The sequence below is a fragment of the Pygocentrus nattereri genome, chromosome 21, assembly GCF_015220715.1.
Source record: "Pygocentrus nattereri isolate fPygNat1 chromosome 21, fPygNat1.pri, whole genome shotgun sequence".
Taxonomy (NCBI): Eukaryota; Metazoa; Chordata; class Actinopteri; order Characiformes; family Serrasalmidae; genus Pygocentrus; species Pygocentrus nattereri.
Genome location: NC_051231.1, coordinates 10,393,411 through 10,408,162, shown reverse-complemented (window position 1 = coordinate 10,408,162; position 14,752 = coordinate 10,393,411). Strand labels below are relative to the sequence as shown.

Below are 14,752 nucleotides of genomic sequence, written 5' to 3'. Positions count from 1 at the left end.
TGGTCTAATGAGTCAAAATTTGAATTTTTTTTGTGGATAAATCACGGATTCTCACCATTCTCAGCACTGCGCTGACACTGACATGGTGGTAGCGTTTTAGTGTGTGTTGCACTGGTACAAGTGGATCAGACACCATAGTGCTGTTGGAGTTTTTGAACACTGTTTCCACTCGCTGTCCACTCTATTAGACACTTCTATCATGTTTGTCCAACTTGTAGATGTAAAGTCAGAGACCATCTGTTACAGTTTGTGCTGGTCATCCTCTATATCTTCATTAGTGGTCACAGGACGCTGCCCCCTGGATGCTGTTGGCTGGACATTTTTGGCTGGTGGGCTATTCTCAGTCCAGCAGTGACACTGAGGTGTTTAAAAAATTCCAGCAGCACTGCTGTGTCTGATCCACTCATACCAGTGCAACACCACGTCAGTGTCACTGCAGTGCTGAGAATGCAAAATTTTGAAACTTTAACAGTGTTTACATGCTCATATTTCTATGACATGGACCCTTTAATGACCCTTGGAATGGTGCTCCAAATGCAACCTAAACACTTGTACTGTAAGTTACTCATTTTAATGCACAAACTAAAATTTTAGAAGGACAATATACAATAAAATACTACAATCAATATACTAAAATAAACAGATGCAAATAGCGTTCAATTTGGAGGGTTACAAGCGTGCACCCTTCGTAGGGCCCTAACTAGGCAGCATCTACATTCGAGACGGCGGCTTCTAACCACGTGACTCGGACCGGCCCGGTATAGGCGGAGCTCCGTCCAGTGAAGAGGAGAAGATGGCGGCGCGTGGAGGCTTTCAATCTGCGGCGCCCGGAGCTGGAGGAGCCGGTGGAGGAGGTGCCGGTGGAGGAGGAGGTGGTAGCAGCGGCGGCGGCGGAGGCGGTGGTGGTGGAGGAGCTGGAACTGGGGGAGGTGGAGGAGGAATGGGACCTGGACCACCGGTACCCGGTGCAGGACCGGGCATGGGCCCAGGAACACCAGCTGGGAGGATGGGACCCGCGGGCGCGCAGAATCACCTGTACCGCTCCCCGATGGCTGGGCCCGGTTACCCGGTAAGAGCGAGAACAAAGAGCGACGGGTCACCGCGGGTTCATGCCGACCGTGCGTGTCCATCCAGAGAGGGATGGTTTGCTTTATAAACGCTACACAGAGCAGAGAAATAAAAGTCCCCCCTCAGCGAAAAAACACGAGAGAATAGACAAGAAATAAAACGAGGCTTCGTTTTCGCTAACGCTAGCTTCTCGGTCGAATTTTGCATTCCACCTTAAATAAGGCATTAGTTATAGCTGCACCATTTAAGGTGGAACGCAATAGTGCTATAAGAAACGAATCGTCCCACCTTGAAATTAAAGAGTAAAGCCAGAAAAGAGCAGCATGTGTGTGAATAAATGAAGAAATAAAGCGAAGCTAAATTTGGCTTCGTGTTTGCCAGCTTCTCAGTCGATTTTTCCGTTCCACCTTAAATGATGCATTTGGTTACAACTGCACCATTTAAGGTGGAACGGATATTCGAATGAAACACAGAATCCCGTCTCGTATAAATGAAACCGAGTGAACGAATATGGGTGTTAAAAACCGCAGAAAGGCGACAGCCGCTGTGTTTTGAACCGAAACGCCTGCAACGTTAACTGAAGTAGCTAATGATGCTAAATGGTGAGCTAAGCTAGTTAGCTAGCTAACTAGCTCGACTTCGTCTGTTCTCATTTTTGTGTTTTATCGACTGATTGTTGTTTTATTTGAAGGAAAACACGTCGTAACACGATGTCAAACAACTATACTTGTTTTTTACGAGTCTTCTGGGCGCCAGCCTTTTAATTTTGTTTCACGCACAGCTCTCATGTTAGCCTAGCTAACGCTAGCCAACCCAGCTTTGTGATTGTGTGGCCTGCTGTGTTGGCTAGCAACGTGTATTCATCACAGTTTGAGACAGTTTAGGCAAACTCGGTGGCTTTTTACTAAATTTCCTTTAGGCTTGAACAAAGTGGATGATGACTTAACGTTAAGTAGTTGTGGGCCAATGAATATAGCTAGCTTGGGACCATAAGTGTTTTCGGATATTTAGAAAGACGTAGAAAGATGTGAAAGATGTAGGTAGCAGTAGCTAAAACCCCAAGGCATTTGTATGGCTGTAAACTTGTATTTTGCGTACGTTCATTAGGAAATTCTCACCGTTTTTTCAAATGTTCTGCATAATTCAGTCATCGAGTGATTTGCTGTGAGATGCTTTTATTATAGAGAAACATACTGGCTTGGATTTTTTTACAGTGGTGGTGATGATGAGAACCAGGTGTTATTGTTTACAGCACATACAGTATGTAGCCTGTTCATTTCCAACACAAGATTACTAGCGAGCTTGTGTTGCCTTGTATGTAATGTTTACTGTAAAGCAATGAAGCTCAAATTTTCTTTGGTTACTGTTTTTCCTTGTATGCACCTCTCCACAGTGGCTTTGTTCATATTATTGGCAAAAGAAAAAAACTATTGTTAAACAGTTTCTTGGCTGTCAGTTAACATATTCGTGATCATTTGTGTATTGAGGTAGTCTTCAAAGGCATTTGGACATTGGGTTCACATCACCACAGCTGTTTTTCCTGAATGTGTTTCACATCCAGTCATTTGGATTATTTAATTGTGCAGAAATGTTTTCAAAATTGGTTGAACATCCATTTAATTAGAGAGCCTTGAAAGAAGATTAGTCACGGTTTCCCTGCCATTCCTTCCCTACATCTCAATGCTCAGGGACAAGTTTTCTTTTAAATCAATGTTTCTGCTCATCTCTGTGGCCTTGACAGCTTCCACACAAAGCATGCCTTGTGCGTCAGTGGGCTTCAGTGCCGCTCAGGTAAGGCACGCGGTTGTTCAGCCTGAGCTTCAAGGTTGAAGGGAGATTGCAGTGAAAAGAGACCAGGTCCAGTACTTTTCTGACAAACATCTGACAAATGCAGTATTTGCTGCAAAGAAAATAACAGGCTTCCAGCAGCATGGCCATTCAGCACAGTGATGAAGTGCAGCAGAAGACATTTGTCCCTTGGTATTCTGCACAAAATGGTAACATCACGGGAACTGTGGTGCACCATGCACACGTCAAGCCGACGTCTGCACCGGTTGGACCACATGGCTGCATGTAAAATGTAATTGCTGTGGTTGGAAGAATTCTCATCGAGCGCATTTGGCTGCCTTTGAAGGACCTGCAGTCTAGCTGGACGCTTACTGACACAGTCAGTCTCCTAGTTAGAGCCCCAGTTGTCTTGTTGTCGTGTGTGTGTGTGTGACGGACAGGCAGCTTTTATTGGTTCAGTTTTTTTTTTAGTGTACATGCAGTCTGAGACACGAAGTCGCTTGTTTGATTTCCTGGCTCATGGCTTGGTGAGTAGATCTTTTTACATTTGTTTTCGCAGTGTCCAAAATGGCTTAGAATAAAATCTTTTTTTTTTTTTTTTTTAAATATTGCGTTAATACTTGGGTGACATTTATGTCTATAAATCAGTGAGCTCATTGAAGTGGAACTGATGGGCCATGTTTTTGTGCTTTGGGTCAGTATGTGTTTGCATGCTTATGAGTTGTCCTTCACCTGGGGCTTCTGTTACTGATAAAATAATCCTCTGACCTTGGCTTAATTTTCCACCCAGCTTTGATCAGCTCACATTATCTGTTTGGGAATGTTTCCCTTCTCTAGAGGATGAGGACTGGATTAGAATGTTTATTAACCACGGTGCCTTAACTCTCCTACTCTTTATTCCAGCTGTGAGGAGTCGCTCTGTAATGTCATTGGATGCCTGACCGCTGAATGGAGTTAATATAAAGTAACCGTAAAATGTCGATATAGTTTTTTTAGTCCATGCAGGTCCGTTACTCTTTTCAGCTCTGATATCAGTAGATTGAATATTCTCCATGTGCCTGCTAGTTATTTCAGCTGGAGGAATCGGTGCATCAGCCTTTTGTGAAGCAGGCTCCTCCCACATCAGGGATTGTAATTGTGGGGTTTCTGGGTTCTGTGATGCTTTACATAAGAGGTGTGTGTGTGGGATTTATTTATTTATTTGTTTAAAATAAATGCGCTGCATGCAGCTGCTCAGTGTGAGTAAAAGGTCCATAGAGATCTTTGTCTTTCCATGGAATACTGACAGTACAGCCAGAAATACAGCCTTCCTCTCTTGTGACAGTGACACTAGATGCAGACAGTTGGCTCTGTTCTGGTAAATCATATTTACCAGTATATCGCTGCTTTCTAAAGAAACCCTCATCTCCATATTTGTCATTTATCAGTTTTTGACATAATTTGAAAAGGCCAGTTGCCATTTTTATTGTGTGTAAATTTCATGAAAAACAGACCAAAAGAAACAACCTAAAATGACTTGGAGAAAAGTCTGGTTCCATCGGCTTACGTTAAAAATAAAGCAGGTTTTTTTTTTTTGTTTTTTTTTTCCTGTAAAGTTACCATTTTGGAGATTTGGAGGAGGTTGTCTTTCAGACAACGTGATCTCTTTTCTGGTATACTGTTATTTTTACTGGTATTAGTTTTTCAGAAAAGGTGCGTGGTTTAATTTTGTTTAACATACACCAATCAGGCATAACATTATTACCACATCCTTGTTTCTGTGGTAGTTGTCCTTTTTAGACCACCAATGGTGACCAGGAAGTTAACACAGAGTAACAGTGAGTAATGTATGTGCCGCAAATTTACTGTTGACCCCCAGCTTCTGGTTTAAGAACCTCTGGCCTAGTGTCCATTCATCTAACCGATCCATTCCCCCTTCAATTGCAGAGACCTGGAATGCCCCCGGCCAATCGAATGACTCCCCAGGGCCCGTCCATGGGGCCTCCAGGCTATGGGGCCAGCCCAGTGTCTCGCCCAGGCATGCCAGTTATGGATCCCTCACGCAAGAGACCGGCTCCAACACAGATCCAGCAAGTCCAGCAGCAGAACCGCAACCAACAGTAAGTACCTGCAGATCTTCTCATTGAACGCTGTTTTCCAGGTATAAATACAATCTATTTCAACATTGTCGACTTTAAAAAATGTAAAAAAATTTCCCTTTTAGTGCCAAGAAAAAGAAAATGGCAGATAAAATTCTACCTCAGAGAGTAAGTTACAAAACTATTTCTCAAGTCACCCGTCATTCATGGTGGTGGTCTAATTGGTGGATATTTTCCTCAGCTGCTGTGATCTAAATGATAACTGTTTTCTATATTTCTTACTTCCCTTCACTGTAGATCAGAGAGCTTGTTCCAGAGTCTCAGGCTTACATGGATCTGCTGGCCTTTGAGAGGAAGCTGGATCAGACCATTATGCGTAAGAGGCTCGATATCCAAGAAGCACTAAAGAGACCCATCAAGGTAAGTATTGGTTAGTTAAGTATGAGTTAGTCGGCATCCCTGATCAGCATCTTGTTATGGAACCTTAAAATATGTGCATTTAAAGCCAACTGCATATTTGGCAAGGAAAGGTGGAAAGGAGCAACGCAAGGGCTTTTGTGGTGGATTGCAAAATTGGTCAAATACCCACCTAGGAATATACCAGTTTGTTTTATAGTTGGATTTAACAGTATAGCATAATTTGATTTGATTTGAAGTATTTGTAATATCAGTATCATAGAAACTGCATTATGTGAATCCCCTAAATGCTTATTTACACTTTGACATATAACATGTAAACGTTTTTGCTTTGAGATGCAGAGAACTGGTTTATTAACGGAGTTTATGTCTACAGCTGTAAAATCTCAATCATGTGTCATGAGAACTGTTTATACAACCAGTCTTCAGAGTAATATAACAGCTGTGAAGTGAGGTATTAAATCTTTGAGAGAGAGAGGGACAAGAAAAACGCCTTCCTGTTTTCTGTATGGTTTTATTTGGGCGCTGCCCCCTAGCACTCGTGTTGCATGCAAGTATGTTGGCAAACACCAACATAAATGTCTATCAGAATTTCTTAAATTGTGCTGTGAGCATCCTGACGAAAACTAGACTGTCTCAGCAAATATGTTGGAGTTTTTGATTTGGAATGCTTTTTATTCAACAGACACAAATAATCATTTAATCATGTCATAGAAGCTCCTGCATTGCATAGCATATTACAGTGCAGTCACAGCATGGTAAAGTGGTACTTGCCAATGACGTGCACCTCTAATCAAGTCCTAGAGTGTTGTTTCAAGCAAGATCTCTCTGAGGCAGAATGTAATAGAAATGCTCGAAAAGACGCTTGGTCGTAAGGTTGGGGTTGGATGGTAGTTTGTTTAAATTAACCTGGTTCTCTTTATTCAGCAAAAGAGAAAGCTGCGCATCTTTATCTCCAACACTTTCAACCCTGCCAAACCTGATGCTGAGGATGGCGAGGGCACCGTAGCATCGTGGGAGCTACGAGTGGAAGGACGACTGCTTGAGGATGTAAGTTGATTAATGTGTTGGATGCTGTAGAAGAACAATGAGCAGCTTGCTATAGACTCTGTTTTTTTGTTTTACTTTTTAATTATTTTTAAGAATATTTTCATAGTGGTTTGGCTACTCTGAATGTGCTTTGGTCCTGACGTTTTCATTAGTCTTTCTTTGTTAGGCACTTGTTATATATAAATCACTGACTTTGTTTCATCGTGCAAATAAGTTTGTTTGCCTGGTAATAGCTACCTGTTCATTGTCAGTGAACTCTTTGAAACTGTGAAGTAGAGCAATAAATATTTATAGAACAATAAATATCCTTATAGAGAGCAATTGCCCACCTCTGCTTTCAAGTGCAAAAGCACACTGAAGAGTTTGTGAGGGGCAAATAAAAAGATTGTCTTAAACATGCAAAATCAGGATAGTGATCAAGAAGTGGTAGTGTGTGTGGTGTGTGTGTTTGTTTTTTTTTTTTTTTTTTTTTTTTTTTATTATTGTTTTTATGTAAACTTACTTTCAAAACATCAGCCCATGCAGTCCGTATTGGAAACTAAGCAGCTTAAAAAAAAAAAAAAACAGCCTGTTTGAGTTCAAGTATGCCATTACATACCTATAGCACCCGCCCTTTCACATTGAAGTTATACATACTGTTTCAACCTAGAAGGCTTTTTTTTTTTTTTTTTTTTTTAATTGCAGAAGCCCTAAAGTCAGTCTTGATGGGAGTTGCATTCACTTAATGGATGTGTTTTTGCTATAAACGTATTTGTAATTGTAAGGCTGAGAACCCTTTCTTTTTCAGACTGCTGTATCCAAATATGAGGCCACCAAGCAGAAAAGGAAGTTCTCTTCTTTCTTCAAGTCTTTAGTAATTGAGTTGGACAAAGACCTGTATGGGCCTGACAATCATTTGGTAGAGGTAAGACCCCAACTTTGATGGCTGTTGTTCAGCCAAGGTTAGGTAACTTTAATCGCTTTAATGATGCTGTCTTTTTTTTTTTTTTTTTTTTTTTTTTTTCCCTCTTTTTTAATGTATTTTTTCCCACCCACAGTGGCACCGAACACCTACTACTCAGGAGACTGATGGCTTCCAGGTGAAAAGACCAGGAGATGTTGGGGTGCGCTGTACTGTCCTCCTAATGCTGGACTACCAGGTAACTGCAGTGTTTGTTCACTTACCATCACTTTAATTAATGTTATAGAGCTCTTGTCATAGATTAATGTAGTATGTAAACATTCTTGATCTTAAAACATGACTCACACCCCTGTCCATGCATGTCATGAAAAACACACATCTGCCTGTTCAGCCTACAGCAGTTAAGCTTTGTCCATTCACATTGAAGTCATTAGGAGTGTTTTTCTTGACTGAAAGTCAATTAGAACAGAGCTAATTCACAGAGACCTGTCTTAAAAGCACAGTAACAGTCAACTTGTTCTATTCTAAGGGTTGGGGATGTTGGGGAAATGGTCACAAAAAATGAAATTGGCCAGGTTGGTGGACTTCCTGGAAATTACTGAAGTTCAAGAAAAATGTAGGATATGAGCCCTTTTAATATTTTATCGTTATTCCTTTGTCTGCAGGGTGGAATATTTTATGCAAAACTATTCATTTTCTTGATCGCCACCAGGTGTCACCCACATCACTGATATGGATCAGAGCTCAACGGCTTAGTGTATTAATGACATGGTGCTTTCATAGTGCAGTGATCTGTTATAACAGTTGATTTGCCTGTTCAGTCAGTCATCTGCTTAATACTTAAACCTTAAATACATGTTTCACCAACTGTTTCTATGGCCTTTTGCCTTAGTGTCATTGTATATAATGGTGAAATACTCATTTTTGTTTACACATTTTATTTTTTTTACCTGAATATATAATTTTTATTTTTATTAAAAAAAATTTTAAACCTGAAAATAAGCAAGGTAGAGGGGGAGGGCAGTCCAGATGCATTGTTGATCTAATAAATTCAGGAAAGGGGTTTCTGTTAAACAGCTGTCTTCTGTCTACTCCAGCCACCTCAGTTTAAGCTGGACCCCAGACTGGCCCGTGTGCTGGGCATCCACACCCAGACCAGGCCAGTGATTATCCAGGCTCTGTGGCAGTATGTGAAGACCCACAAACTACAGGACCCGCATGAGCGCGAGTTCATCAATTGTGACAAGTACCTCCAACAGGTAAGAGCTTGATTTGATGATTTATAACCTCATTTTAGTTGATAATTCTGCTTCTATCGTTATGTAGAGGTGTTTTTAAAATGCTGCTTTTTTTTCTTGTAGATCTTTGAGACCCAGAGAATGAAGTTCTCTGAGATTCCTCAGCGCCTGCATGCTCTACTGATGCCCCCGGAGCCAATAATCATTAACCATGTAATAAGGTAGAAAACTGTCATTTTGAAGTAGTCGTTTGGTGTACTGTAGGGTTGTTTAGGGTAGGGAAAGTGAATGTTAATGTTCAGTAGCTCTTATCGATAGTCCTATGTAATAATTAAGGCACACTGATAAATTTTGTTGAATTAAGTGAAAATACGTAAACATGTCCTACAGAGAACACACTTCTGTGCATTTTAATGCAGTTACTCAGTTTGATTTAACATATTGACGATGTGGTTTATTAGTTTTAAGTTTGTCCTTCTGATATGTTAATCTCAGTAAATAGAACAAATGGCTAGAATTTGAAGAAATTGCCATATTGAAATTTAGTCCCTGTAGAGGATTTGTTTTGTTGATTTAAGTAAAATTAAGTAAACATGTAATTTGACTTGGTGTTCAAATGTTTGCACATATGTTTTGTGCCTCTAAAATATTCATTAATGCATGGTCTACTTGTCTGACCCTAGCGTGGACCCCAATGACCAGAAGAAGACTGCTTGCTATGACATTGATGTTGAAGTGGACGACACTCTTAAGACTCAGATGAACTCCTTTCTGCTGTCAACAGCTAGTCAGCAGGAGATTGCAGGCTTGGATAACAAGGTAAGCAGGCAAACACTTTGGCATGGTTTTGTGATGTTCAAAATTTGTTGTTAAAATTTCAAGTTCTACATTTAAAATGATCAAAAGGTCAGCTTTTCCAAAACAAATGTTCCAGGTTCCTTGAGGTAGAGTGAAATCTTGATACATTAACTCCCATTGAATGTTGGGTTTTTTTTTTGTTTTTTTTTTTTCGTTCTGTAAATTTGTCGTTACAATTTTGGAAGCATGAGCTTTTGTTCAGATTATGGAGCAGCAATAGTGACATCCTGCATACTATACATTGCTGTTTTTGCCAAGAAATGAGTAGAATTCACGTTGTCTTTGATAATATAGGGTTTAGTGATGTTCTTTCATTGGTCAATTTTAGCTCTATGGCTCAAATGTGTTTCCATTGTTCCCTTTATTGGGTAGCTTACCCAGTTGGCTCACAGACGCACAGGGGCTGTTAGTCATACATTGATTGCATCACTGGCCTATCAGCACAGTGTGCTGTAAGGTCATGCTGACTGACTTGCTACCTCCCAAAACCATGCAGAGCTGTGACCAAAGTGGCGAAAGGACTTTTTTTCTGTTGGCGAACACAGTGAAGAAAATTAGGTGAAAGACTACATTCTGTGAAATGTTCTGTTGGTGTTGTGTGATGACCTTTGCCTTATAGTGCTGCTGGTGGGATTTGAATCTTGCATGAAATTTAATGAGCAATGTTGTTTAGTTTAAGTGAATGCAAGCGTGAACTGTGGCCATGTTATTGGCAGTCGGACACGTCTATCTATATCATTTAAAGCTTTCAGGTGGCGGTTAGTGAATCATTAGCTAGAAGAACTCTTCTAATACATCTCCCCTGGCTGTGCATGCAGAGAGTAAATGCAAAGCTTAAAGGTAACTACTGAAGAGTCCTCTGGGTCGCAGAGGACCTAATTTTTTTTAACTTTCTTTAGCTTCTGCCTATAGTCTAGGCCTGCATATTAGTCATGTCTGTATGAAATAAGTGTCCATAACTTGCATTACCTTGTCCCAGAGTGCAGTCATTAATCCCTCTGTGGCTGTAACTACAGCAAAGACCAGATCTGAGGCTTATCGTTGTGTCTGCAGAGCCAAGGCAACTGCCCTGAACTTCAGCCTTTTCTGTCTTTGTTCTTTTTGGTTCAGCAGTCCCCAGACACTGCAGGGGAGCACACTACTGCTGTTTTTCTTTAGGTCTGAAGGTCTGCAGCCTTGTTTTCCAGCACGCCCTGTTCCTTTCCAGCATATCAAAGTGCTGCGCATCTTCCGGTGAAAGTTCTTGTGCTTTGTCAGGCAACATATGGTGTTGCACAATAGAAATGATAAAACCTAGGGTGTGTTGTGGGAAATTTATTTATTTATTTATTTATTTATTTAGCTACTAAATACTGTTTAGTTTCACCACATTGTCTTCATCTTGAGTCCCCTCGCTGGTCTGCTAATGATTTATTGGGCCAGCAGCTCCATTTTGCAACTCCTGTTCAGCATAATTACTAAAATGACGACACTCAGGACAGGTGAACTTTGCCCTTTTCATCCCAGTGCAAACGAGTTTGCTTAGTAGTAACAAGCAGTGCAATAGCTAAGCTAATCTATGTGAGTTTGAGATTCATGTGAAACATTTTTGGACAGTATCCCAGACAGATTATGTTTAATCCATGACAGAATTTGCATGAACAAACAGTTTATTCATTGAAAAATACGTTGGTGGGGGAAATGTTTCTGCCTTGATGGACCTCTGTGTTTTTGTTTACTTTGTCACTTTGCTTTCAGCCCCTCTATTTTTACAGCTAGTTCTCATGTTCCCTTTGACCTGGCTTCCTCACTAGTCCGCTTGCGGTGGTCCTGCCGTTTACCCCATTCAGTGTAGTCATTAACCTTTTGTAATCAGATTGTGTATGTACTGTTTATCTTGAAATATTTCAGATGATCTTTCTATAGTATTGTAATATGGTGTAAATGTTCACCCATGTTTCTTCAACTTTAGATCCATGAGACCATTGAAACCATCAATCAGCTGAAGACTCAGAGGGAGTTCATGCTGAGCTTTGCCCGTGATCCTCAAGGTTTCATCAATGATTGGCTGCAGTCACAGTGCAGGGACCTCAAGGTAAGCAGAGAGAAAACCACACTTAAAAATGGTTGATGGCCACCAAGTAGTCTCAGAGCTCCTTGTGCTGCTTTGGTCCAGTTGTCTACAACACGTTAAATTAAATATTCCAAGTCGTAATCTAGTCTTAGATCAGCAGTGCGCTCTTCAAACATTAGACTGGAAGGTTTAAGTACCTCCTTGGTCAGTCAGAAAGAGAAGGGAGTGATTGCTTAACCTTTACCTCAGCCCTCCATTAGTCCCCATGGCCATATTGTGTGCTCAGCTGTTTGGTGGTGGGCCAGTGCCTGGCTGACTGGACTTCTAATTGTGCCGCTACAAAAGTGCAGATGTCAAATGGGGCTGAGAGTGCAGCATAAAGTCCAAAGGTTTGATCTGCTAACTTTGTGAGCTCTAAATTGCACTGCTTGTTAATCTTATGTTTTAATGTATTGTAATCTCGCCCTTAACGTCTTGTTCCACGCAGACAATGACTGATGTAGTTGGAAACCCAGAAGAAGAGAGAAGAGCGGAGTTCTACTTCCAGCCATGGGCTCAAGAGGCTGTATGTCGCTACTTCTACTCCAAGGTAAGGCTCTCTGTGTAGCCAGATTGTATAACATTTTGGCTTTGATTGCCTGGTCTTGGATACTGTGTAACAATCCATCTCCCACAAATGGCAGTAACTGTTTTAACATTAAGCACAATAAATTGTATTATTCATTTAAAAGACCAAGTTCTTGTCTCTTCGAGTGATCTTTCCCCCTTCCTCCCACTGAAATTGAATCAGAGTTGTCACCATGAACCCACAGGTGGAGGGGGAAAAAATAATCTATATTTCACTTTAAGATTTTTGGTTCACATTGACACCAAGCCTAAAATCCACCCTCAAGTGGGAGTAAGTTTCTATGCACTCCCTATATGACCCAAAATGTATTGTAACAACATCCCTGGTACTAAGAAAAATATTAGTCATCTAATATTGAACAGCTACTGAAAATCTTAACAGGCTCATTCTGAATTCTTGCTTAGTTTTCCCTGAAATAAATGACTTTATTTTAACAGGTCCAGCAGAGAAGACAGGAGCTGGAGCAGGCTTTGGGTATCAGGAACACTTAAGCAAGAATGGACACCCAGGAGGATGGGAGCCGGGCGAGGCTGCCGGATGGTGAAATTTGTGCCAGTGCTGTTGGGTTGCCATCTCTTGGTTGCTAATCACAATGACATTAAACTACAGTTTGTTTGCCTGCTTTCTTGGTGCAGCTGGTTGGAGAGCATGTTAGGCTCTGCGTCTGCTGAACAAGAATGATCTGACTTGGTTCGGTGCCCCTTTCACCTAAAACTCCTTTTGAAGTTCCTTGTCTCCTTCTCTGCTCTGTCTCCTTTAGGAAAAGGGGTAACCTCCTCCCTCTGTGTTGGCCTTCTTTCACCGTTTTTAACCTGTTTTGAAGTAAAGATATTCCTGATGGCTGTTCTGAAAATGACCTCTCCAAAAATCTGTACATTTATCCTTTTGTAGGCTACTAACAGAAGATGTGACAACAGTGTTGTACTTTATCGTTAATGTGCTGGGATGTGCGTGTCCAGTGATGAAGACTTGACTGAAAGCCGCAAGCGTGTTAAGGTACAGGGAATGACTGCAACTACAGGCTGTTCTCATGTTCCATATGTTGGACAGCTTGGAGGGGAGCAGAAAGCACAAATTTTCACTCCCAGTTGTAAAACTCAGCCCAACTTTATCAATATGGGAATGCCCAATAGGGGCCTGTGTGAGGAGGTTAAATGGTAACTCCACTGATGTTTCAAAATGTCGGTGTAAATCAATCACTGAAATGTAAACATACTCGGAGTGGTTTGATGTGAAGTGGTCTGTTTAGAAACCTACTCGGATTTCTTTACAGTGGTGCTGATGGGAGTCGGGTCATAATATCTACACCACAAATACAGGCTTTTTGTTTACTTTCCAAACCACCAGTGAACATCAGAGTTTTTATAGCAAAAATGTTGGAAAAAGAATTTCTTTGGGGTCCAATTGCCTAACGCTTGCATGCATGTTCCTCTCTGCTTTGCAGGTATTTAAATATTTTGGCGCAAAACCTTACTGTAAAACGTCTCTGGCATCAGGCAGCTTATTCATGACCATTTTGTATGGTTTCTTTTTAGAGGCTTTAAACTTTTGAGGCGTCCGGTTCCTATCGCCAACAGTGTGAACAAGAACCGAGCACTTCACAGACCTCTCTGAATTTCCGTGATTGAATTAGACGTTTTTGGAATTCTCCTTGAATGAGCATGGCTTTTACCTCAGTGCTCCATGCATTTCCTTGTAGTATAAGATGAATGTTGTATGAGGTGATAAAAAGCCTTGATTGAAATTTCAATTTTTTTTTTTTTAAGTCTAGCCTAAATCCCTCATATAACTGACAATTTTCCACTACTGTATTGTACCACGGTTTTTCCTTATTTAAATAGTCTTTTCTTTCACAAGCAGGTGCTGCATAGATTAATAGGTTTCAGAGCTGTCCGTTTGCCTAGAAATAACAGGAGTTACATTGTGGGGCCATTTTTATCACTTTTTGCAGAAGATCGATATGTCTGCGATATTTTTGTTACAGTATGGAGGATATTAAGATTAGTTAGCTGTAGATTAATAAAGGAAGTAGTTTAGTACCTCAGCTCTACAAAGCTATGAAACTAAGCGGATGCTTAGAGATAGTTAATTGGCATTAAATATTACATTGGTCAATATGAAAGACCGCTATTATTGGATAATTATGGTCCGTGCTCAGGTAATTTGCTCCACATGAACAATTTAGCAGTTTAGTTCACCATTTTGCCGATCATGTCTCACTGTTACGTGACGGACAGAGAAGTCCAGTGATTGGCTGCTGTGGTGTAACCATGTCTTGAAGAATTAATTCACTGAAGCCATAGACTTTGAGAAGAAGGAAAGAAAGTTGTGGTGATGTGCTTACGACTGAAACGTTCTCAGTACTTTAACTTCTTAACGTTGTGTGCATTGCTTCATTTGGCAAGCATAATAAACAAATCTCTAAATAAAATCAATTTCAATTTTTTTTCTTTTATGGACCAAACTTGTTTCAGTTCGTCAACCCTTACAATAAAGACTGTCTTGTATTGATATTTTGTTTGTGTCGGTCATTAATCCATAGAGGTGGTGAATACCAAAGTGATTATACTTGGGATATTTGCACTTTGCAATGAAGAAAATAGAAGCATTTCATTTGTTATACTTCAGTATTTATGAGAAGGAGAACCTATTTTTTTTGTTCTCATTTTAGAA

General features: G+C 40.6%; 1 protein-coding gene across 1 annotated transcript; it reads left to right on the top strand.

The window, feature by feature from the left end:
• The first annotated feature begins 778 nt into the window (after window positions 1–778).
• Window positions 779–14,590, top strand: smarcd1 (SWI/SNF related, matrix associated, actin dependent regulator of chromatin, subfamily d, member 1). The gene is made up of 13 exons (XM_017725033.2): window positions 779–1,069; window positions 4,783–4,955; window positions 5,060–5,102; window positions 5,232–5,354; window positions 6,279–6,401; window positions 7,189–7,305; window positions 7,439–7,540; window positions 8,400–8,561; window positions 8,664–8,761; window positions 9,224–9,359; window positions 11,350–11,472; window positions 11,939–12,040; window positions 12,517–14,590. Exons 1-13 carry the CDS (start codon window positions 794–796, stop codon window positions 12,568–12,570), a joined length of 1,632 nt encoding a protein of 543 aa, XP_017580522.2. The 5' UTR covers window positions 779–793; the 3' UTR covers window positions 12,571–14,590.
• Window positions 14,591–14,752: the final 162 nt, after the last annotated feature.